Source organism: Diadema setosum, chromosome 11 (assembly GCF_964275005.1).
Source record: "Diadema setosum chromosome 11, eeDiaSeto1, whole genome shotgun sequence".
Lineage (NCBI taxonomy): Eukaryota > Metazoa > Echinodermata > Echinoidea > Diadematoida > Diadematidae > Diadema > Diadema setosum.
Window position 1 is genome coordinate 33,069,038 of NC_092695.1, and position 26,695 is coordinate 33,095,732.

At 39.0% G+C, this 26,695-nt stretch overlaps 1 protein-coding gene across 1 annotated transcript; it reads left to right on the forward strand.

Moving 5' to 3' along the window:
- Positions 1-8,666: 8,666 nt before the first annotated feature.
- On the forward strand, positions 8,667-19,268 carry LOC140234870 (cyclin-G2-like). The gene is made up of 8 exons (XM_072314918.1): positions 8,667-8,790; positions 11,614-11,742; positions 13,398-13,535; positions 15,096-15,170; positions 15,820-16,086; positions 16,674-16,793; positions 17,125-17,342; positions 18,151-19,268. The coding sequence occupies exons 2-8, from the start codon at positions 11,623-11,625 to the stop codon at positions 18,362-18,364; spliced, it is 1,152 nt and encodes a 383-aa protein (XP_072171019.1). The 5' UTR covers positions 8,667-8,790; positions 11,614-11,622; the 3' UTR covers positions 18,365-19,268.
- The last annotated feature ends 7,427 nt before the right edge of the window (positions 19,269-26,695 follow it).

Below are 26,695 nucleotides of genomic sequence, written 5' to 3' on the forward strand. Positions count from 1 at the left end.
CAAAACTGATCTATATATTCTTGATCATAATAACTGCAATGTTTTAATCACACAAATCACATTTTTTTTTTTTAGTGATCGTTTATTTAAACAAAAGACCATGGACTGAAACACAATTAAATCTAGTAATCTCACTTTTCATATGCTATGAGATACACTGTATATGTTTCCTGACTGTCCATAGATATTCTAAAGCACTTTGTTTTATTTCCCGCCTGATTACTATTACTGATTGTGTGAGCAAGTCAAGATTGATCACTGTATTATGACGTATCGTTAACAGGGGCGGATCCAGGAATTCTGTAAAAGGGGGGGGGGGGGCGCAACTAATATTTCTGGTGCCACTTCCGTGTTTCTTTTCATTTTTTCTTTTTATTTCTTTTGTAAAATAAAGGGGGCGTGCGCCGGTTGCGCCCCCCCCCCCCCCTGGATCTGCCACTGGCTAATAAATGACTGAAACTATGAATTCAGCGTTAGGGTATTGACTTGTTTTCCTGATTATATCAAATTTGATACAAAAATGATACTGCTGAATTACAAAGTAAATGCATGGCTTGTCCTGAACTAAGAGCCTCTTTAAGCCGATTAATGTGGGCCATACAATGTTACACAATATACCCTTAGTCTACGTGAATAAACGTTAAAGTTACATATATCGTGTCATCAATACATATTTCTGTAAATAAAAAAAAAGCACAACAGACTTAAAGAGGAAATCCAGTCCAAATGTAAGTTAGTCTGATATAAAAGAGTAAAATTTCACGAGTTCAACGGCACAAATTTGACTGAAATCGGATGAAAATAAGGAAGTTATGAAATTTTGAAATTTTGATAATTTCTCCAAAACAGTTCTTGTACAGTGGGTATGAATATGCCAATGAGTGAGCTAACATGTCATACCCTCACAATTTTCCATTGATTGTGTACCAAAAAAAAAAAATGACGAAAATTCATTGTTTCTGTCATTGAAGTCTGAAACATGATGTTATTCCTGGTTGAATAACTTCAGAATAGGCCTAGTGATCAGTTGAGGATTTGAGTCTCGGGCATAATTGCGTTTGAATGAAAAACTGCAAATTTCAAAAATTTTTGGACAAACTATATGGTAAGTTGTTGGGGAATGACATGATCACTCTGCCATTTGCATATTCATATTGACTGTTCAAGAACTGTTTCCTCAAAAAATAGCGAAACTTTAATGTCATAACTTTTTTATTTTCATCCGATTTCGATCAAATTTATACCGTTGAACTCGTAATAATTTTCTCTTTCTTATCAGACTAACTTATATTTGGACTGGATTTCCCCTTTAAAGTAAAAAAAAAATGTACACCTATGGATCAACGTATAAAAGCCGCTTTACAGTAAAAATTGAGTCATTATCAATGACGTGCGTTTAAAAGACTGCAATTGAAGAACACTGTTCAGTTTTTGTGCGTTTGTGCATGTGTGTGTCATTATAGGTCACGTTGATATTGTGATAGCATGTGTACATACAATCAACTTCTTACGCGTCCTATGCTAACATGGTGGCCATAAGTTATAGAGCATAAAACGATGTCTATAGTGAATCCACGTCTATAAAAAAAAACACGGTAATTTTTGTATTTAGGCCTATTCGATCGCATCTTGCAATGAATGGTAGAAAGCACTTGGGTGGGGAAACGTCGTTTTCTGGTTTCTCGAATTGCAATGATGGGATGAATCCTTCGGTGGTTCTGATGTATTCAAGTTTTATGATTGATGCTGTACTGTGCATTTCTCCATAATAACACCGGAATGTTTTACATAATTTTACTCGAGATTTTTTTTTTTCATAGTGTAGGTGCATGGAGGTTGTCGCGTGCCTATATTCATGATAATTATGATATATTATTTATCATGACATGATCACAGGCTGCGAATTAAAAAGGATGGAAAGTTTTTGTTTTTTTTCTTTCAAGCCTCCATGCAGCGCCATGCTACGACAGAAAACTGCAGTACTTTACGATCCATTAAAACTACACAATGGATAAAATCAATGAATATAATATACACTTATAACAAAAACACAAAATTTGTAGGCCAAAATTATCTGGGTCAATTGCGTAACTACAACGATATATAATACCGAGTCCGGTGATGTGAGTCGACAACTCGGTCAGTTACGTAACATCATGCACAACGAACGTGCATGAGTTCGCTAATGTTTGTCCGTGGATTAAAACACCATACCCCAAGGACCTTTTCTATTACAAGTCAGATTGATCGACATTTAATCTCCTTGGCTTGTGTTTTATATTTGATGTTTGATCAGACCATGGGCCGTACCAGATATGCCCTACCCAGACTGTCCCTACTACAATCAGAAAGGCAAGACTTCATGCCTGTACAATCTTGGTGGGGTGGGGGGGGGGGTGATCCCACAGGCAACGCCCATGAGTCTGTCGCTACTTCGAGACGCGTAGGGATAGTCTTTACAATTCTGTCACATCGCAAGAATTATTGTCCTAAAACACGAAAGTTGTATGATTGTCAGACATATGACCTTACTGAGCTGTAAAAAACTACGGCGATTTTCATTAAATTTTGCCTAGATCATAATAAAGTTGTCCATTAAAAGATGCTTACGTTTGTAGTCGAAATGTCAGAAGTCATAAGGAGTACAGGTGCGTAATCCAAGACTATCTGTATCATCGCGCGTATGCAGACAACTGTGAACGGTCGAGCTCCTCCATTGTGCAGGTGCATCTGTGTTCGCTTTTCCGATTTGTACCATAGCTTAGGCGATCGCTCGTTTCTCATCAACATTTTAGTGCATGAGAGAGAGAGAGAGAGAAAAAAAAAGGGGGGTGTGGTGTAGTGGTGCATTATAAGAAAAATTATCAAAAAATATATATTAAAAAAAAATCCTTTGGTATGTTCATAGCCTTATTTCGACCAAAAATATTACGCTCTCATGTAAGTCAACAACCCGATAACTCTCAAATAAGATAAAAATAAATCGTTATAATTAAGTATGTAATGCTTGCCTCTGTCTGCGAACTTTCTAGATGATAAATTGGGAAAAATACATGTATAACAATAAATGAATGAATGCATAAATAAATAACCTTACAAACAGTAAAGACAGTAATGTAAAGCTACAGTGAGAAACTATACTCTCGTTTACTGATGATTTAGCCTAGAGAGGTTCATATGATATTTCCCCTTGACCTTAATCTTCAAGGATCAGGGATTATCGGATATTTGTGTACACTCAAATCGAGTACAGTCATCTCCATTTTTTTTTTTTAAATCTACGGTCTCTTCTCACTTTCCCACTGCAAGCACCCCTCCTTCCTCCCCACCCCCAACCACTCAACGAGATCTCATTCATCCGCACATTTTGAATTCTTACCCATGGCATAATAATTATGCTCGCATCACGTGGGGAAAAAAAAAATCTTGAATCAGAAAACATTCGTGAGGCTATAAGATGTGTCATTTTGGTTGCTGTGTTTTACCGATCACCCATGTACATGCACATGCAGCTCAACTTGTCTAACTTCTGAAGAAAATGTGCCAAAATGCAACGACAGGTTAATGTATAAGTGTAACCATTCAGTGAATGAAATTCATTTGGAATTTGCATAGATAAAACACAGTATTCTTACATCCACTGCTGTTTGATGAAGTCATTATTTTGTGTCCTGATAGATGATTTATAGTCCTCTTAGACGGCTTTCATTTTCAGCTCTTTTTGGGGGTTGTTTTTTGAAGAAAATGCCTATGAAATCATCATATCCGTGTACATGGAGAAACTACACATTCAACTGATATGGACATCAACGACATCGACCGCAGCCATCGACTTGGTCCAGCTCCAACTACGGGATCCAAGTGACCATTGCAGCGCAGGAGACAGGAAAATGCCCTGCAACCTCATCGTGAAATTCTCAAATTATAGAATTCACGAAAAGTGGCATGAATCCGGTGTTTGAATGAATCTCGAAGAGTCTACAGAATGAAGCAGTGGCGGATCCAGAGCGGGGCGCACCGGGCGCGCGCCCCCTCTTTATTATTATTATTATTATTATTATTTTGTTAAAACAAAAGAAATAAAAAGAAAAATGGGGGGGGGGGCGCTCTTGCGCTCCCTTTAATTTTGTAAAGGCGCCTCCCCTTTACGGAAATCCTGGATCCGCCCCTGTGAAGTCATCTTCATCAACGAGACCCTAACCAGGGAGGTGAGAGGAAACCACTCTCCTCCCTGCCCTTTAACGAAGGAAGGAGCCCATCTGTTCTGGAGAATAAAAGAAAAGAAAAAAGCAAACAAGAAAAAAAAAATATCACAAACTCTGGATGCATGAAACACCGAACAGCGTCCGCATCGAAGTGACTCGTAATTCAGATCTTAACGAAACTAACCAATTTGAACATTATTGATGAACTGACAATTCTATTGCTGTCACACTTCTTATGTTTGTTACACCAGTGTATACTTCATCTGATTGCGTGGCAATGTGTTAGGTAGGATAAACGTGTTAAAAACAACCAAGGAGCATTGAAATATAATATATACGCAGCGTCATAAAATGGGTAAAATTGAATGTATATTAAAAAGTCGAAATACAATGGCATTGATCTGAGACGAAATAAAAAAAATAAGGAAACGGCATTCTGAAGAAAATAGAAATATTATAGAAATAAAGCTGAGGGGTTAAATAAAAGGTTAATTGTTTGTCATTGTAATTAAATGTCTGATAGTGTTAATCCAGTTAAGAAAAAGGTGGAAGGTACTCAAAGATTTATTGCCAAATAAGAAAGTAAATATTGAACCAAACGATGGGGAATCGGTTGATGATTTCCATATGAGGATTGTTTCAAAGTATTATGTTCAATGATGATGTTGGCAAAAATATGTTGTAGTATTAATAATGGAAGGAATGATAAGATCCAGCAACAACAAAAGTGCTTGAATTATGTCAACCATGTACAGATACAGATACAGATATTTTTTTATTAGTCTTTCTTCCAACAAAAAAGATAATCATTTTCCAGGTGAAAAAATACAATACAAATTATACAAAGTACACTGTATACATAATTCAGACATGAAAAAATAACTACAACAATATAACTTAGCAGTCGCACATAATATACAATCCACGTAAATTTAAAACACAATTAAAATATCTTCACAATCATAATACAGAGTAACCAGGAAGAGAGACTAATAAGAGATAAAAAGATAGAGAGAGAAAGAAATAAGAAAGAGAGTGAGGGAGAAAGAAATAAGAAAGAGAGTGAGGGAGAAAGAAATAAGAAAGAGAGTGAGGGAGAAAGAAAAAAAGGGGAAAAAAAGGGAAACACCCAACTAGAAGTGGTAAAAAGAAAGGAAAAGTCTGATATACAGAAAAGAAAAGGGACATCATTTATGCACTGCACTATGTTTAAATTAAATTACAAGAAAGAAATACATATACAAAGACTGCATGCTGTACGAACTCCTTTTTCTTTTGATGAAAATATTATAAGTATAATTCTGTTCAAATGAAATTACAGAAACTCAACAGTCAATGTGTAGAACTGGATGAACTTCATTCCAAAGTTTTGAAAATAAGCGTTCCATTAGACCTTTATATGCATATATCTTTAATCAATCGTTAGTTGGAAACATGTTCCACCCTCGTTTATCTAAGTTTGCTAAATACCTGTACCTGTACCTAAAAAGGAAGTTCAGAGTGACATAGACAATTATCGTCCTATATCACTTTTAGTCAGTATAATGATAGCAATAAATTAAAAATCGTTTTCGAAAAAGCAGTTCACTTTCAGCTTCTATAGCTACTTGGATGGTTGAGAAGATCTGTTAAAGGGACACCAATCAGTTTTTAGATCCAGTCACGCAACCACAAGATTTGAGACTTTTTGTCTGAGAACCTTGACAAAGGCAATGTGATTGCGGGGCAGTCTTTTTAGACTTAACAAAGGTCTTTGAAATCACACCTCATAATGACTTGCTTTTAGGAATTGCCGTACTAAGGCATCAAAGAAACTGAACTGTAGATAGAAGTTTGAGACTTATTACGTAACTGGGAGCGATGCCTTACAAAGGCAGATCTGAATTTCTCCCCGTTCAATCAGGGAGGTGGAACCCTCCCTGGTTCAATCAGGGGTCTCGGGGTTCAATACTATAGGGTCGTTGCCCTCTATCCTTCAGTCCTTTGAGTAAACTGATCGCATTATGCAGACGACACGGCAATATTTCACCCATGCATGCATTGTAGAATATAATGCCGACACAGTACAAGAACAACTCCTGTATGCTCTGCTCCTGTAACCTATTGAAACGGTATACGGTCTTCAAATATCTGATAGATAAAAAGAAAGTTATGTTACATAGATCTTGTTGTGATCTTGTTATTCAAATTTGTATGAATGGCAAGCCCTTATGACTGTATGTCGTGGGATTCAAGCATGCTTGAACATATTCAATATTGACTGGTCTCCCTATGCAAATGTATATTTAAGTCATCAAAATTTCTCGTGATTAATCAAATCTTCAAAGTAATGAAATTTTTGCGTTGAGTTGTTGTTATTGTAATTGATTGACTATTTACGTCGGTGTAAGACAATATGTCAAAACAGTTGCAATAAGAATCAAATCTTTATTTGACGCGTAAAATTATGAACGTGCCCGTCGTGTATTTTTCTCTTATACATCACACACTGTTGTCTCTATAGCAAAGACATGATCAGATTGGAACGAAGCCAGGTAACAAGTATGTTTCCTTGGTGTTGAATTGTGGTAGATTATGTCAACACAACCTCGCTCTTCATACTCCAAAAAAGGTATTCAAATGACAATACAATTATTGTGTTATGGTGGATATTGCCTACAAATCGTTACACAATATTTAGCCTCACTATTAACATGATTAAATGCGTTGTTAATCTTGTGACTGGGCGTTCTGTATTATACCTAAAGCACTCGGTATGCCCTTTTTTTTTCCTTTTCTTTTTTTTTTTTGCCAATTACAATATGTACCAAAACCTAGAGCGCTGTGGGGGCGCTGTGGCATTGTGGATAAGACTCCCGAATCCCGATCGGAGGATCCGAGTTCGAATCCCGCCCAGTGCTTACGTCCTTGGACAAGATTCAAGATTCAACTTTATTTTCACTTCCATCAAATAAACAAAGAAATTATATACATTGCATATGTACAGTATATTTGTGATACATGCAGAACGTAATTTGACAATGTACATGTGAAAATGAGAAGTAGATGCAATTACATCTTTGTTAATATATTATACATAAAGCGTATAATTTGGGAACGGAAAAAGAAAGAAAAGGAAAAAAGGGAGAAAAAAAGAGAAAAAAAAAAGGAAAAAAGGGGGAAAAACTACAGCACGTGCCATCGTGGACGCAAGCAATCTAGATTCCATAATGTGAAATAAGTAATGAAATACAAGCTGGATTGAATATAATGCAAAACATTTTTTTATACGTAATTATGTTGGTAAGAATGCAGGAGAAAGAGAGAACAGAGACATCGTTATATTTAGAACACAGACAGTAACATAATTAGAAGGAGGACTTCTGTAAAAAAAAGAGTGATGACTTGACTGAGATGATAAAGGGAAACTAACTCGGTTGGATGTTGTAAAATTTCAATAAAAATAACTTTAAATTTCTTTTAAATAATAACTTTTAAAAAGTAACTTTAAATTTCAATAAGAATAACTTTGAATCAATTTTACCCACCATGTCCCTCTCGATCCAGGTGTATAAATGGTTACCTGGCAACGCTATAGGGTACTAATAATGACAGGGCCCTGTGGTAGAGTAGTGGTAACGCTGAAGAGGCTACCCTGGGTAAACAAGACCTTATTATTATTATTATTATTATTATTATTATTATTATTATTATTATTATTATTATTATTATTATTATTATTATTATTACTATTATTATTATTATTATTATTATTATTATTATTATTATTATTATTATTATTATTATTATTATTATTATCATCATTATCATTATCATTATTATAAGCAGCTTCTTATCGCAGACTTTTAAGTAATGTACGACAACATCAGGGGCGTCACCAGCTTTTTTCAAGGGGGTGGGGTGCGTTTATATTTCTGGTTCCACTTCCGCGTTTCATCAGCTAACAAGCCACAACGTGAAAAAAAGAAAAAAAAAAATAGTCCGAGTAAAACCTCTTTTTTTTTGAGGGGTTTTATTACAACCATTGCACTAGTTAGTGTAGTTAGCTATCATGGTATCACTTCTTTCATGTGTGTCTGATCTTTTTAATGTTTTTATGTTCTCGCAAATCGATTGTTTGTTACCTGTAATGATATTTTATATTCGTTTTATTTTTGTTTTCGATAATGCGCACTTAGTAATTGACGCAGGGCTCCCTTGTAAAATAGGCCTTTATGACTCTGCATGGGACTAACCTGCATTTAAGGAGATTTAATCGTCAGGATTGAGGGAGGCAGAATAAACAGATGAAGAAGACGAAATTTGCTCAGATTTGCTCCGTCTCATGTTGATATAAAATATGCGTCGCACTACCGCAAAAGGCAGTCTGTTGTCACATATATGGTAGAGAACGCAAACTCGTTTTCTTGACATCCCCTTTGTTTGGGTAAAATAACACCGCGCCAAAAGGCCAACTATGAAATTTTGACAGCGGTGCGAAAAACGGCCACACCGAGCGTCAGATCTCTTGAATTTCTCGGCTAAGATTTCACGTAACTGCAAATGTTTTCGGTTACTTGAAAACTTCACCTACCACAGATTCAAAGTAAGTTTGCAAATTACGTTAGTTAGGTTGCATCGATGGTTTAAAATGTTGCATATCGTAGAAAATCTGTGATATTTTTGTAGCCGAAGTTGAGATTGTAACAGTCCCACCCATATTCGTATGGTGATGTAACGTATCGGCACGAAAAGACGTGAACAGACCAAACACCAAAATGAAGTTTTAACGTCGCAATGATTGTGCGACATTCTCATAAGTGTGTAATTGTGTTAATGCACATCGGTGGAACACACATTAGGCTACACACCTCCCAAGTAGGATTTTTTTTTTCTAGAGGCCAGGTAGATACGAATAAATCCATGGAAGAATGTCTACAAACAAACGTGACAGATACTGAGATAGACATGCATGCATATTATTGCTAACAGGTTAATGGTAATGCTATTGCACATGGTCGAGAACGAGATGCAGACCCCATTGGGTGGTATGGCAGCCTGAGCTGAGTGAGATCTAACCACTCATTCCACATGTTCTACAGAAAGAATGACACTAGGCTATTAAGTATTAGCTAATTGACTAAAGATAGTTTCTGTAAAACTGTCAACAGGCTCCATGTGACCAGGACGGACGGCCTTCTTGTCAACAATGTCCATCTTCTGTTCTGATCTTGGTCGGTTGGACAAATGAAGCCTTTTTTTTGTGAAAAGAATAGATCTATCCGAACGTTTCTATAGACAACCTAACAGATTTCTATAAAGTAACGTTAGATCTAGAAACTAATTAAAGTGGATATAGACCTATTCACGCAAGTGATTTTTCGCGCTCGGCCAGGTAAGATAGATTTCATGTGTTTTTAATTCCGCGGAACGGAATCAGGACATTTAACTAGACCAGTCTAGAGTAGAGTAAAAGTGGCGGTTTGTGGCCGCATAAGGGTTTTTCCACTCTGAAACGCAAACTTGCTAATTGCTTTAACCCAGGTTATATCAAAGCGGTTGACCACTTACTGCTACCAGCATGACCAGTTTACAATATTGTGGAAATCGCAAGACCAATGTCCATCGAGATTGTAAAAAAAGACCACGGCCGCAACCTGGCAGAGCGTCCGCTGGTTTGCGACCGTGGTAGTCTGGTTTGCGGCCCAATGTACAATTCCTATGCGATACGCGCGTACTCCGCGATCTTCTGCTGAACGCCTCATTTTGGCTCGCGAACGTTGCGTAAGCGCCAAGTCCCATTGCGAAAGCACGTGAAAAGGGCTCGCGCGCTTGCACTGACCGCAAACAGACATGGCGGTGTTATTGATGTCTTTCTCATATTTTTCCTATTTTTTCGGTCGTAACATCCACTTCCGGAATAAAATGGCGGCCCACATCGGCTTGCGAAAGTTCTATTTCTACGTGAGGACATGTATTCAAAATCCGCAAACATCGGGAAAACGACAAAATATCCAGTTTCTTAGACCCTTAATCCTTAACTGTGATGATAAGAAGTACCGAAAATGAAGTTTTTGATGCGAGATGTCATCATTTAAGTGAGAAAATTTCACTTTTGTTGGAGATTTTTTCCATGTTATTGGCTGGTTTTTGTAGAATGATAGTGTGTTAGTGAATGTGTGGTATGTATAAAGTGTGTGGCTGTGTTCAGCGTTATATAACCAAATATGCTGTAGTGGCCGCAAACCGCCGGACGGCCGCTTACTGCAACACTTACTCTAGATACCTTCTAGACCAGCTTTGCTGGAATATGGCATGCATAAATATTCGCACTAGCGCCTGGTTGCGCGAAATGTGCGAAAATTTCCACACCCGATAAATTTCCACTTTTACAGTATGACTAACAACAGGGTTAGATTCTAACAATTTTAAGTAGCTAGAAAGTAGAGTAAGAACCTCAATTTTCGGCCGGCCTCCATTATCCGCTTACCTCTTGTCACAAGGCAGCAAAGTCGGCTGTCACAACACAAGCATATCACATCGTTTTACATACTAGCACATTCGTTCACCACAGGAAAGTGCCTGAGTCACCTCCAAAAATCCATCTAAAATCCCAAATTTTGCCGTCAAAAACGCGGAATCGCCGCAACTTTTCCAAACGCGCGCGAATTAGGTCCCTTGTAAAGAATCAGGGTCGCCGAAAAAGCGCTAAAAATTGAAAAATTACACCGTTCTGTTGCGAGATTTTCGCTTATCGCAAGCTCAGATTGTGATGGTATCCTCAAAAACTCAAAAGAAAAGCAAAATCTCCATACGTGCCGATGCAGTGAATAAATGTACAGTGGCTGAATGCAAGTGCAGAGTCCCCAAAATTCGGACACGAACGGGCGCCGCAACATGCCCGATGCAACCTTGCGCCAACAAGGTATGGTGCGCGCGGATTTTTCAGCATCCTTGTATGCATATTGACATTGCGCGCGTGTCCGAATTTTGGAGACGCTGTCCGAATTATGGGGAATTGACAAGGTGATAATATTTGGGGATTTTGTGAAATTTTATGATCTGTTTAACAAAATCAGTATTGGGAAAAATTTGGTTAATACATTTAACATACATTATCATAGATATAGTTTTGTAGAGTATTAATCTTAATTGAATAAATATTGCAAAAAACCTTAAGTGTCCGAAAATTGGGGCTTTTACTCTAGATTACACACGTGCACACGATGCACTAAATTCCTTACTTTTTTTTTTTGTAGACGTACAACTACAAGTGCAAAAGTGTAGACACTTGTGTAGTCTGCAGGCTTCAATGATGATGAAAATTGATTTTTGTAAGTAGAGGACTTAAAGATACCTGATTGAAGTAGAATTAATTTGGTTCTGTGATTCCCTTTCCCCGATCTGGTAACCCCATTAAATATCCAAGTCGATCGTCATGGAAGACGACAGTGGGAGTATGGATGCCAAGAGTCACTTGGTGAAGATGATGCAGGTTGCTGTGGAAACGGAGGACTTCTACCAGCCCTTCTTGGATTATGTCAACCAGCAGCAGGAGGTGAGTGCTTCACCGACACAGATTGCTCAGACTGAATGAAATTGCATCACAGTTGGCCAAGTTTCTTATTCATCAGTTCTTCAGAAATGGGCAAAAACTTTAACAGAGCTACCTGGAGGATCTGATTTTCATGATTTTTCAACATCTCTCCCACGGCCAGCTTCATGCCACCTTGTGGCCTGTTTTGAATGATAAGTGGTAATGTGTGAAGGGTTCTGACAAAGTTGAAAGGTCATGACATGGTTTTATCTGGTTTTTGTTTTTCTGTAGAAATAAGAGACACATTATTCTTCTGCAACATTAGCTTCAGGATTCAATGGCTCTGTTGGACTTTTCGCTATGACAGTTTAATTTTTTGAGGCCAGCTGAAAGTGGGAAAGATGGAAAAAGGAATTCAGATTTGCAGTTCAAATGCAGAAATTACTCCTTTTTTATTCAGAATTAAATGCTTTAAACAAATAGTTTGGGTTTTTAGCTCACCTGAGCCAAAGGCTCAAGTGAGCTATTGCGATCACCCTTCGTCCGGCGTCCGTCATGCGTCGTGCGTAAACTTTTTACATTTTCATCTTCTTCTTGAAAACCCCAAGACTGATTTTCATCAAACTTGGCAGGTAGCATCCCTAGGGGGTTAGGAACTCAATTTGTTAAAATGGGCACCGTGCCCCACCCAGGGGGCCCCCAAAGGGGGGGGGGGGGGGGGCAAAACCCCCCAAAATTAAGGAATCTGTAAAAATCTTCTTCTCTAGAACCAGAAGTGATAGAGCTTAGTTAATACTATGAGTTAGTACATTGATGACTGTAGTTTCAAGTTTGTTCATGGCAGAATCAGGGGTGCCCCCCTTGGGACCCAGGGCAGGGGGGTGGGGAGGGGTCCTAATGGGGCCTAAATTGTACATTTTCATCCTCTTTTTGAGAACCCCTTGACCCATTTTCACCAAACTTGGCAGGTAGCATCCCTAGGGGGTTAGGATCTCAATTTGTTAAAATGGGCACCATGCCCCACCCAAGGGGCCCTCACGGGGGCCCAAACCCCCCAAAATGAAAATCTTCTCTAGAATCAGAAGTTACAGAGCTAAGATAATACTATGAGTGAGTACATTAATGACTGTAGTTTCAAGTTTGTTTATAGCAGATCCAGGGTTGCCCCTCTTGGGGGCAGGGGGGGGGGGGGGGAGGTCCAAATGGGGGCCTGAATTGTACATTTTCATCTTCTTCCTGAAAACCTCATGATGGATTTTCGTCAAACTTGGCAGGTAGCATCCCTAGGGGGTCAGGATCTCAATTTATCAAAATGGGCACCATGCCACACCCAGAGGGCCCCAGAGGGCCCCAATCCCCCCAAATTAAGGAATCTTAAAAAATTTGGGCCCACACCCAGAGGGCCCCAGGGGGCCCCAATCCCCCCAAATTAAGGAATCTTAAAAAATTTGGGCCCTTATTGTACATTTTCATCTTCTACTTGAGAATGCCTGGTCAAGTTTTAGTAGAGCTGTGAATAATTTAGATTAGTGACTGCGTGAAAGGTGAACTTGCAATACTCAGGTGAGCGCTAGACCCGCGGGTCTCTTGTTATCAGTTACATAGTCTTAACTTAAAACAAGGACAAATGAATCAATAAGGCATGCATTTTTCTCCTTCTGTCATAATTGCTCTAGGACTCTGACTGCATCATGCCTTACATGCACGACATTGTGGTGGACCGGCTGAGAAGCCTGAGTCGGTTCTTCCAGCTGTGTCCAGAGACCTTCTTCCTATCGGTCAACACGATGGACAGGTTCCTCTCCTTGGTCAAGGTGAGAACTACTCCCAGTTAGGGCTGGTCCAAGTCTGACTGTTGGTAGGATCACGAACACAGTGCAGCTACACTTGTGTAGATGATATATTGTAATTGTGTTTTGAATGATTATTTAAATATTGCATCTGAATTTCATATAGAAAAAAAAATCATGTAAAGAATGTACACCCTCTGCTGTGCAATTTTTCTCATATAATGCTATAAAGTAGAAAACCTTGGCTTTTGAAGGAGAGCAAAAGTTTACGAAAGAGCTGTGTACTCTGTCGTGTAGAAGTAATTATTGGTACTGTAAAGTGTGACAGGTTTTAATAATGCCAAGACTGCGCCTGTATATCTGCAGGAAAGCAGCCAAGAAGGAAACTGAAAAAGTTTGCTGTTTGCACAATTGTGAGCAATTAAGATATTGAAGATCAAACTTTCAGAATCCTGTGTTACCAAGAATATTGTTTGTAAACGTAGAATAATCCAACCTAGGCCGATGATTATCAGCCCAACATACCCCAATCTACTGTGTCATTGTTTAAAGTTAATTTCTCTGTCAGAATTGCTTAATATTTGTTTTTCTGTATGATCCAGAATACATTTGAATTTGCATCATAGTCCATTCAGAACAGAATGCTGATTCCATCATTAGGGACTTTTCGATTTGCACGTTGAGCCAGGTGTCACCCTGTTATGACGTAGTTTTTACGTACTGCGAATGTCGACCCTCGGCTCGTCGCACAAATTTCGAACGCGTTAACCCCGGTTATCACCGTCCACCCAAATCGGTTGCGCCGCGCTCAACCCACCTTGCTATGACGTCACACTCCTCTTGGGTATCGTGCAAAAGAGCACGATGACTCTTGGGGGAAATCCGTGCTCAGTTCACCTGTTTTCCTTTTTCTTTCAAGAGAATATTTATATTCTAATTACATGAAAGCTTATGATCCTGATACGTCACAGCAGCAGCGCTGACATACAAACTACAGCCTCTGGTACCTACTTTATTTGCCCGTTTTCACTGTTTCGCACTTTGCAACTGCCTACCGTAGTCCCACACATACATTTACACGTAATGCTGTACGCAAACAGATCTTGGTGCTTTTGGCCTAGCTAGTGCAGCAGTGCATTTGCTTAGTAGTCTTACCATGCATCATGTTTTAAAATCCACATAATTCCTCCCAGGATACGCATCTAGTCAAAGACAAAATAAATATTACAAGTACAGAAACGAGTCACAAATTCCGCATATATATGCATGCAAGGCACAGGTTGCCTCCTGCACACGCCACGAGACGTGACGCCGGCGCCGGAAATCGAAATCTGTTTTAGCAGCGGGTCAACGTACAGACGTGACGCCTTGACGTACGGTTGCGCTCGGCGGCACGTCCTTCTCGTTCACCCAATTGAGAACTCCCTATTGCTTCCCAAAAACAAAACTGAAGCTTTTAAGGCCCCATAGATTTTGTTTGTTTTTTTTGTTTGTTTTTTTTTTTGGTTTGTTTTGTTATTTTCTTTGTAATCACAGGAAATTCCATGAACCTCTTAAATTGATGCACATCCATTTCTCAAACAGGCACGTCCTCATCACTTAATGTGTGTAGCTGTGGCAAGCTACAATCTGGCCATCAAAGCATTGGAGCCAATGGAGGTAAGGTTCACAGAAAGAAGATGTTACTTGTAAGATGTCTAGGTGCTAAAAAGACTGATTCCTACATATGTGCTAGGTTTAGTGTGAACTTCAGGCATTTTGCACAATTTGTCCGGAGTTCACTTGTCATTCTTTTGGGGAATAGGGGGATGTATGCAAGTGTGGACTTTGCCCTATTTCATATTTTTCTGTTTTTTGTGGGAGGAAGTAGAATTTTGTTCAAAGGCTTAACCCGTTGAGGATGGACTGATTTTACTACAACATGCATTCCCATAGACACTTGCCCAAGTATATTCCGGACTCATCCTCAACGGGTTAAAATGCATTTTTGTTTCTTGTTTGTTCAGTCATTGTGATCAGGTACAAAAACCTCTATCTGTCGGTTATACTGTGTAGTATTCCTTTGCTTTCTTTTCATTCGAATGACATTAAAAGTCACTTTAAAGATTTGTAGTGTCTCAGTGCTGTAGTTTTTCTCTAATTTTGAAACCAGTTCTCCACATGAAGATTTTAATGGAGAGCCAGTACTCTTTGACAAGGTACGCTTAGTGTTGTGATTTTATGCATATCCTGCTCCAACGTCTGAAGATTGGGCCAGTGGTCTTCTTCTCTAAACATACCTTCTCCCATCTCACCTCCCACCTCTCAGTCCCACATCCCAACGGAGGACCTGGTGCGCATCAGCCAGTGCGGCTGCACGGCCAACGACGTGCTGCGCATGGAGCGCATCATCCTGCAGAAGCTGCAGTACGACCTGCAGGCCCCGACGGCCCACCGCTTCTTCAAGCTCTTCCACGCCTACAGCGTCGTGCAGGGCATCCTGGGCAACGACACGGCCATGCAGAACTCGCAGCTGGAGAGCAGCACCCAGAAGCTGGAGGCCTGCATGTGCTACTTCCCTCTCACTCTCTTCAAGGTACAGTTTGCCCTATCCAGTGGGGTACATGTATGTACTTGTATGTGTTCTCATTCATTCTCTTGCAGGCACCTCACATTGGGCAGTCAAAATGAGTAGACACTTGCCTGGTAAAAGTACTAAGTATGAGACCCTTGCCCGATTTTATGATTCTTGAAAGTGGTAGATATCATGTTTTTCTAGTGCCTTGATGCTTTTGCAGGGAACTTTGATTGAAAAAAAAAAAAATGTAAAGAATTTTTTGGGTGGAAAATTTACCACTTTTACTAATTTACATGTTTTTATGATATACATCCATAGACATCAAGGAAATGGAAAAGGCTAGTAGCATCAGACCATATTTCACAAATGCCAGCTCCTTTTGATAACATTTCTTTCACAAGTTACTCATGAACAAAGAGATTGTGAAGTGCAGAATCCCGCTTTCAAGTCATGCACTCTTTTTCCTACGTCCTACGTCATTGATTTGTGTTTGTGTGTCAGTGTCTACTATAATGCATTTTGCAAAGAGTGATTTCAATCAAATAGATATAAATACTAACCTAAAAGCATACGTTTTGCCTATTTTCTTCTTTTATATCTTGTAGCCGTCAGTGCTGGCACTGGCTGTCCTTACTCATGAGCTGCCAAACTCATCCTGTGAAGTGCACAACCCTAACGACATCAGGTGGATTCGAATCGTCTGGGACATCCAGAGAGTCTCACAGGTAATAGTAACAACATTATCTTTGCTGACATGATTTTGTGCAAGCTTAAAAGTACAAGTGCAGATGAATTCTCTTCTTGCATTCTTTTTTCTTTTCACGACCAGGCAGGCTTCAGCCACTCTATTGTCATATGAAATTTTCCTTCACTTTTTACTGATTCAAAGAAGGCAGAGAGCCTTGTACTTAAAAGTGTTTGAATTATCAACATAGTTTATCATCCCCCCCTCGGAGTGGGCATGTGAGGACAATTAATGACATTGGACCATTTTCTACTCTAACTCTCTGACTTGTATTTATCTCCCATTCGCCCCATCCTATTCTGTTTTGTTAGGTGAACGATGCTGACCTAGTCAGCTGCCGATCTCAGGTCAGCGAGTGCCTCAAGGTCTACTCCTCACCAGAGTCCCGCATGCCCTTCAGCCGACTCACCTGGGTGGTCTCCACCAGGACCGCCCGCCAGCTCAAGTTCAGTGCCCAGGTGTCCTCCGACCTGGCCCCCATCCCCGAGAACGGGATCTTGGACAGCTCTTCCGACGGTGATACAGATGAGTGAGTATTTTCTTTTGGGGGATCCTCCCAGCATCCCCAGAATGGAAACTTACAGAAATATATGGCGTGTTCCTGATATAGTGTAACAAGTATGTCACCTGCTGAGCTATGAAAATAGAGTAAGATAGATAATAATAATAATAATAAAAAAAATGTCCCCTTTGCTACAGGTGTGTCACCCATTAAGCAAATTGTTGGCTGTTTATGTAGCCAATCAGAGAGTCAGGAAAATATTTGCTGTGTTCTTGATAATAGCCTAAGCTACATCACACCCCAGCATTGACAAGTCTGTCAGTGATAACCAAATTCAGCTTTCACATGAATATGACTTCGAAAGTTACCATGAGTCCCGATATGCTGCTACTTGGAATATTGATAGAAGGGACTTGCTGCTTTATGAACACCACAGCATGTGTAGCTCTTAGGAAATGGATTTGGGTATATCTATTACTTACTAGACTGTCAGAATGTCGCAACCCAAATGCCAGCTTGCATGGAGTATGCAAAACTATCAGACATTCACGTAAACGACTTGATGCATGCCTGTACAATGTGTTAGACTAGCCTGATGGTGCAATCAAGCAAGTAGCGAAAAAAAAGAAGGGGAAAAAAAAAGTGTTTAGGGAATCCCCTGCAGAGAAAAGAAGATTTGGCGATAGAGCTTTCTTTGCAGTTGTACTAGTGCTGTTCACCAAATATTCCTTTCCTTGGTTATCTATCAAGGAATCACCAGTGAATCGGTTCACGAGAGATTTGATCACATGGAGATTTGATGCCAGTTGCATCTGTTCTTTTTCTGAATGCACAGATCCTGTGAGGCTCTCAGTGACAGTCTTGTCAGCCAGTCTACCTCAGAGGAGGAAGAGGTCCTTGGTGACAGCTCATCAAGTGCGCTGGTCCTGAACACCCATCAGCTGGTCCCCCTGTCGTCCGACGACACAGTGTGCGTCGAGAACAAGCTGTTCTCCTACGAGAGCGACTCCCTGGCTCACTGCCCGACGAGGATACACGGTGGCAGCTGACTAGCGGAAAGCAGCCACGACTGAGTAAGGGGGCGGTCGTGACCTGCGAAAATCGTGCTTCTACAAGCCAAGGGTACACCAGGGTTGACAGAGGTATCAATCTGCGCCCTTTTGAAACTGAACACTGTGTCGATGCTGAGCATCCTCTTACAGTGTAGCATCATTTTGCCAAATTGAATTGTCATGCATAAATGTTTTGTTTTATGTTGAAGCTGCACAGGACCATGTATGAATTCAGCATTCCTGCTGCCGTTGAGATGCAGCTGCTTGCGAAATTGTCCCGGAAGCTTTGAAGAGATGAATTCCTTTGGTGCTGGCCACCAGGAAACCTTCAAGAGCATCAACTGACTATGGTACTAGTGAGCGCGTGAATTCTACCTGTCTGATGTGGGATGACCAGGAGAAAAAAAAAAACCTCTTTACTCAGTGAAACGTCTTGCCTAAGGCTCTTCTCTGATATAGACGCAGTGTATGTCGTTATATGTAATGCCTGGAAAGTCGTGAGGCAAAACCAGAGATGCAAATGCCATGCATCAGTCTTACGTCATTCTGATGAGAGAAACGTTTGGACTCTCTTCATATGCTGCTCGTTTTTATGGTGATACAGCCTGCTTTTATGTGGAGAGAGCATGCTGTAATGTTCTAATCGTCGTAACTAGTGAGATATTGACTGCATATGTTGTCTTTAGAGCAGTGGAGATAAGCTGTGGCAAGGTTGACCCAAGTTCCTAAATGTCGCGATGTAGCATCAGGTGATAGATTTGCAACTGCAACTCGTGAGGTACATGTGAATGTATGGGGTAATACCAAACTCTGTTGCAATAAATCTCCACTTTGTTGTTGTGTGTTACTGTGACATCATGCTTTTGAGGCTGTGCTCATGTTTTGTCTTATGATTGAACTGCATGAGATTGTGGGGAGGGGAAAAAATGGAGGGGGGGGGGGAGGGGCTCTCATATCACTTTGCATTTCAGGGCAGAACATCACACAAGGCACCCGTAGCAGTGGATGATTCTTCTTTGAATTGACTGAGCTCTGCTTGAATTCTATTTATTTACGAGGCTGCTGCTTTCAAGATATGGTGCTGACGTCTAGCTGCTTTGAATGAGGGATGCTGCGGTATATCAGTGTCAGTGCCAGCTGGTTGGAGCAGCTAGATAGAAGGGCATTGCCCACTTCAGCTGCCCAACTGTCCTGAAGCACTGTGCAAATGCTGCTTGCTGCCAGCTCTGAGGGTGTGGTAGAGACTCTGTCCAGTGCAATTATTGGCATTGAGAGCAAATGCTTCACAAGTTGGATCAATTCAAATGTTCCACAATCACAATGCAATGAATGTAGGTAGTAGCAATATGAAACAATCCTTTTTTTTTCTTTCTCTCTTCTTCCTTTATCTTTCTACATGGTCCAATAGAAATTATCATGACATTCAGTCAAGATTTTACATCTTTTCCATGTTTAAGGGGTAAGGGGGAGCATGTGCCGCTTGACTGCTTTCGCCCAGGCTGATTACCAACCTGTCTTTTCTTTGTCGACGGGCAAAGAGAATCTCATTTTGTGGCATTGAAGGTTCTCTGAGAATTGCAGAAGAAACTAGATGATAAAAACTGGGTGCACGAGTGAGTTTCATAAGGTCAATTTTTACCCTTTCTCCTTGAGATAGCCATTGTGATGGTCTGTGTCATATTCTATTAATTCTGCATGTTTTCGGCAGGTTAATTATTCTAAAATTGCTGCACGGAAATAAGACTGAACTTCATGAAATGCTTTGAGATTGGAATGTATGTGGGAGCATTTCGCTCATGAATTTTGGGAAGATGTAATGAAACACAGTGTCAAGACCAAATTAGGAAATTTTACCACAGTACATGAATAGAGTGTACTATAAAGCAAAAGAGAAGTAGTGAACATTTTACTGATTGCTCTGGTCCTTACAGAGAGGTATGGAAGTTAAATGAGGTGTCAGTGCTTAGTCACCATTTTTATATCTGATGTCACATCACTTCTGGTCTTATCTTGCAGTCACTGGTTTTGATAGGATAGTTATAAGCACTTTTCCTTCTGTGAGGTAATGAAAGTGTAATTGTTGTATTGTGTATGTAGAGGTAGGACATACTTGGGGAAAAGTGTTATTAGTATGGATGAATCAGTAGAAGTTGCCAAATAATGAAAAGAGAATTAGATTTAGATTCAGAACACACTATTTTTTAGTCCTGTTGATAGTGAGTGCTTTGTCAGTGAAGAAAATTAAAGGGGTATTCTGGATTGGTTAGTCTGAAAAGAACGAGTGATTTTTTTTTAATGCACAGCAGGGAATATTTCATCAAAATGGGATATAAAATAAGGAAGTTCACAAAGATTTGCCAATTTTTGTGCGACAGTGCTTGAACAGTTGATATGAATGTTGAAATGAGTGAGCTGATGATGATGTCATCGCTTCACAATTTTCCATTGATCTTGCACAAAAAAAAAAGGTCAATGGTTCTGCAATGAAAAAGTAAAACATTTTTGGCTGAATGACTAAAATAATGATCAATATGATGTATTGAGATTTGGGACGAGGGATTATTGCATTTGAAAAGAAAAGAAAAGAAATTTCACAATATTGTGTATGAACTATGTGGCAAGTTATGAGGCAATGATAGCATCAACTGTTTTGTGATGAATAGCTTAACTTTACAATTTTATAACTTCCTTTGTTTATGTCCAATTTTCACTGTGGTGCATTTGAAATTTTGCTCTTATCAGGCTCACTGTCAGGCTTAAACAAAGAGAGAAGGTCATCTGTATTCTGTAGGTGTTCTGTAGGTAAAGGATTTTATATCAACCTGTATGCTTCTACTATTTAATTTATCATGTTTTCCTCTGCTGTTTCTTCCTTTAGCATATATTCCCCTTTATTCCATTTCCCTTGTCCTTCATACATCATTTTCCTGCTGTATTATTGTAAGGAAACCTAATTTATCATAGACGTACATAAGCTAAATAAAACAATTTTAGTGCCATAGTGTGTAAGACATAAAGAGCAGTTATGCCAACACCATTTTTGACAATCATTTTTTAGATATGTAATGTTCTCCACTGTATGCCTATTGAGATGTAAAGTTACATCAGTTTAATTTTAAGGGAGAATGAATAAGTCTTTAGACAGAGTGTGTGTCGTCTGTGATCAGTTGTTGGTGACCTTCCTTTTTAGCCTTAAGTAAAGGTACCAAATCAGTTTTGTTCTATACTGAATTGCAGTCAGTAATAAAGTTCAAACAGCTGTGGTCCAGCACATTCATTGTTTAAATGAGAAGAAACTGAGTGGAAGTCAGGATATGGAATAGTGCCCCTTCAAGGTGTGTTTTTTAAATTCTGTATTGTGTCTATTGTTAGAATGCCAAATGAAATGACAAGCTGCTGTGAATAGATGAGATACATGTAGGTAGAGTTTTTAACAACTTATTTATCATCCTATTTAAAAACATCTTCTACTCTTACTACCACACTCGTTGGCCTGTAGGCATTTATGTATTACATACTTGTATTATTATGAGCATGGTTAAGCATTGAGAACAAGAGGCTCTGTCCCTGGGCAAAGCTCTAGACATACTGTCCGTGAGGTAGAAGAGTTTAAGTGCATTGACGTTTGAAAGCTTGACTGGTCTAGTTACCACGTGATAAGACTTTCTGGATGATGAACTTGGAACTTTTAGCTGTGATAAGATTTTAGGTGATCACATGACATTGTGTGCCTTACAAAGGTCATTAGTCCCATAGTGTGTGTATGTTTGTGTATATGTGTGTGTGGATGGGTGACTTGGCATTTGCTCTTGTGACAATTGCTCCAGTCTTATTTCCTCTAAAGACCTAGGGCTAGGGTTGTGATAAGGTTTTAGGTTTAGTTTGGTGTGAGGATTAGGATTAGGATTAGGGTTAGGGTTAGGTTTGTGGGTTGAATTAATGTCTGGATTAGCGTGCAGATATTTCATGGGAGCAATTGTCCCAGGGGCAAATGTCATGGAACTGCATGTGTGGCACATTAGCAACCTTTGATAGGGCTATACAACAATGTGCATCAGCAGATTACACTTGAGTGCCAATACACTACAGGCCAGAAGCAGCTGCTATATCAAATGCCAAATGTTAGAAATTGTTTCAAACTGGCCTACGTTTGTAACAGCTACACACAAAACTCTATTGTGGGAAAAGTTTCTAAAATCCATCCATGGTGAAAGATATGATGTTTGTAAGAGCAAAGTAGATATAGGGACTAGAGTATACTCAAACCATTGTCAGAGTTAAACGTTTGTACACCTCATTCCCTTCTGCGAATCTCTTGATGGTGTTTGACCATGTTCTATGTACACGACTCCTGATAAGGCAGTGTTAACCCTAACTAGGCCGGGGGGGGGGGGGCCTCCGAGGCCCCCCCCCTCGACGTTCCGCGCGATCTATCGCTAACGTGAAAAGCTATCGCCGAGACGTTTCATGACTTTTTTCTGTCGAGTCTCCCGCATCTTTTGACACCAAATTTGCGATGCCTGGGCGCGCGGTTCCGAAGTTTCGCATAAATATGTACATGCATGTCAGACCAAAAATTGCTCAAAAACGTGAATTCGTGTACAATTTCAATGGAAACTGTGCTTACAGTCAAATTTCATAAAAGCATGATTATTTTGGGGTTTTATTGATTAAAATCAATCAATAACATATTTTCGTGTTCGGAACAATGTCGCGGACAAGTTTCATCGAAAAAACAATGAAAAACATAAAGTCGAAAAAACAAAGAAATACATAAGAAATTCAAAAAACAATAAAATACTTAAGAAATTTTTTCGGATAGCTCAATTTTTTTCTCTTATATTTGCTTAGGACACTAAAAAGAATATTTACACAAAAAAAAATGTGCCCAATTGGAGCTTTATTTAGTGATTTATACCAAATTGTCCGATTTCATGCATCATTATGCATAAATTAGCATAATTTAGCATAAATGACAATTTTTTAAAAATCTAACTTCGTAGTACTTTAGATTACACCATAGGCAATGTGTGTGCCAATTTTCGTCGCGATCGCGCGGTCGACGGCCGAGATCTGGAGGGGGGGCCTGGGAGGCCCCCCCAGCTCTATGATCTACCTAAATAGCCCGGCCTAGTTAGGGTTAACATACAGGTGTTATTTATTAAAACTAAGATGCTGCATTCTGTGTTTAAAATGAGCAACAGCAGCAGTGGGTGCCTGTGCCCAGCTAAAGGTTGAATGTCCAGCAGTTTGTCACACCTTGATAACAATGTTTGCTACTTATTGGCAAACATATGGCAAACTTCGTTGGTTAGGATGGTACCGATACATTGCACAGGTGCGAAAATCGCACTTGATGTATCACCACTTATGTTTCTTGTGCATTGTATGTTCAACAGTCATGTCTTTTTATACATCTTTCCTCAAAAGGATACTGCTGAAGTTGTGTTTGGCTTGTCTGATTATCCATCCAGAATTTTTTAGTTGACAAGACAGCTGAAAATATGTTTGTTTACAGTGGAAATGGTTACAAAGATACACAGGAAATTTGAAGAGAAGAATACTTGTGTGTATTTCTTGTGGTAGATACACAAGTCAGTGATGTTTTGGTACTTCCAAAGCAGTCTGTCATAGCTGTGTATTTTATTTTTTCCAGTCTACTACTGGTAAATCCCACAAAGTGTTGACACGTGGGTGTTTTCATTGCCTCAGATTCACAGTGCTGAAAAGCAGTTGCTCCTGTTTCTTTTTGTCGTCGTTGTCAAGCCCTAAATGACTGAAAATATTGTGCTTGTGTCGTCAGTATCTGTTGTGTTAAAAGTGTATTTTCTGTCACATTTGTTTCTGTAACAGAGAACAAACACTACGTTTCTTCTGTTGACATCTAAAGTGCATTTTAAGTGAGCCAATATCAGTATTACGTAATGATGTTATGATTAAATGATGGATGGTCGAACTGTGTTTGTCAAAAAAAAAAAAAAAAAATCCCAACAGGGACAAAAGGAAATTTAAAGGGCAGATTAATCGTGATGAGACAACAGACAAAAATCTGATTGATAAGCATTTACTCCCAAAAAAAGTGAAATGATGATTTTTGTGTGTTGTTGAACAGATACAATGTATATGCTTGATCGTATGGATGACAATCAACATGAACATGATCAGATCTATTTGGACCATTCCAAGCTGTCATTTCAGCAGCTCATATGAAAAATTCCCTTTTTGTAGGCTTACAATCAAAAGGGCACTATCGCATTCTAAGATTTGAGAGTAAATTAAAAACGAAACAATCAATTTTTGCGAAATAAAAAGTTTATTTAATCAAAAGTGGGTAGATTTATAAACATTCCAAATATAGGGCCAAAAAAATTGCCATTGTGATTTTTTTTTCAATTTTTAACATTCTGCTGAAAATGAAAATACCTGTAATTTAAAATTGACACCATAATGTAGAGGAAATCAAGCCCTGCAACATGATACCAATAACTCAATACCCCCCCCCCCCAAAAAAAAAAAAAAAAAAAATTGCGATAAAGCCCTTGTTCTCAGCCGACATAGTGATGTTAGGCTGATTCTGAAATGTCTACAAATTTACACCTCCCGCAACCCCCCCCCCCCCCCAAAAAAAAAAAACAACAACCACCCAAAACAAAAAACAAAGCAAAAGAAAACAACAACAGCTGAAGACTGTTGTAAATGAATAAGGGGAAAGGCAAGGACAATAAAGAGGCTTTGGTGTTGTTGTACATGTGGTCGTCATTTTATAGGCAAAATAATGGACATGATTATGTGGTGTCCACTGCTTCAAGGAAAAGATGAATATATGCTGGATGAACACTGCACCTACATTGTTGTGGACATTTTGTGTGTGTGGTTAACTCTTGAGGGAAGATTGAAGAGTGAGCCATTACATGAGAAGTTCTTGCCCCTCTGGAAAAAAAAAAGTGACTGCTGAAATTTGTATTTTCTTACTTTTATATGATTGATTGCACGTTTGATAAACTTCCACAGCCATTGAGCAACGTTAGGCATGTCTCACATACTTTTGCCAAAGTCATGCATATTGTGTTCAAATTTTTGGAGCAATAATTTCAACAATGTTATTTAATTTTGATACTAATTTTCTGATTGATGTTGGTACTGACTGATGAATTTCTGTGTGTAGATATGAAGACTGCTTTACATCAGTCATGCAAAACTTATGACACAATCTCTTTGGTGTGTTGCCTTTATCGCAGTTGAGAGCTTTAATACCAGTGACTATCATGTTCCTTTTCTTTATCTTCCTGTTTGTGCCATTTGATTATTTCATGAAGACAGTTGTTAGTGTACAAACACCAATACAGTGCACTTCATTAAAATACAACCTAATTTGGAAACTGTAAACATTGTTGTACTACTTGCATGTAGCGTAACATGACAAAGTAAAAATAAATGAGTTAATGAGTTAGAATTTATACAGGGTTTTAGAAAGTCTGTTTCAAATAAAGCCTGAGAAACATTTAAAAGATATGTTTACCAAGTATGATTGAATCCAAGAAGTCATTCTTTGTTAAAAACAAGATGAAGAATATGCCTGTATATATTTCCCTCTAAACATGTGATTCTGCAAGCAAAATTGAAATCTGCATTTATTTTATAACTTCTGTTTTTTGAAGAGGGTACATCCCATCAAAAGTTGTAACAGTCAAGTCTTCTGTGAAATCTACCTTACTTGTCAGGTATTGAAGATGAGTTTGCTATCCCTTGCAATACATTGTACTATCTCTTGTTAGTTGCACTGTGTTCTTTTTTTCAGCAAAACCTTGAATATTTTAGCCCTTCATTATCCCTTGTGAGTTTCACAAACTTGATAACTCACATGCACTTTCAGGTGTACATGGCCGTTTGTGTAGTACTCTTATAGTCTTAGGAAATATTCATAACATATTATACATTTTATATGTTCAGCATGTAAAACTCAGTCCCAAATTCATTATCATGAGGTTAACTGCAAAATCCATGTTGAGATGTGTGTAGCACTTCTTCCATTTCAAATTTCTTTGTCCATTGTAAAAGGAAATGTGAAGTGTGACCTCTTGTATATTCCATAGATTAATCAAGTGAAATGATTTGCCATAAGGAGAGACATGAAAACATTGCACTACACTACACAATCAAATTATCCTTTGCCTTCCCCGAGTTTTGTGATACACTGATATTGATGACATTATCAACGGAACACACTGCAATGGGTATTTATTTTATTTCCCTTCATATGACAATACACCTTGTTCAACTTGCCATATCCTATGATTTCTTGTAACTTCTGACAATATCCTTTGGAAG

Bases quoted from the DNA above. Each gene is read 5' to 3' on its own strand.
- LOC140234870 (XM_072314918.1), top strand. From the start codon at position 11,623: ATGGAAGACGACAGTGGGAGTATGGATGCCAAGAGTCACTTGGTGAAG. The intron at 11,743-13,397 runs GTGAGTGCTTCA...TAATTGCTCTAG, and splicing joins ATGTCAACCAGCAGCAGGAG to GACTCTGACTGCATCATGCC. The intron at 13,536-15,095 runs GTGAGAACTACT...TTTCTCAAACAG, and splicing joins GGTTCCTCTCCTTGGTCAAG to GCACGTCCTCATCACTTAAT.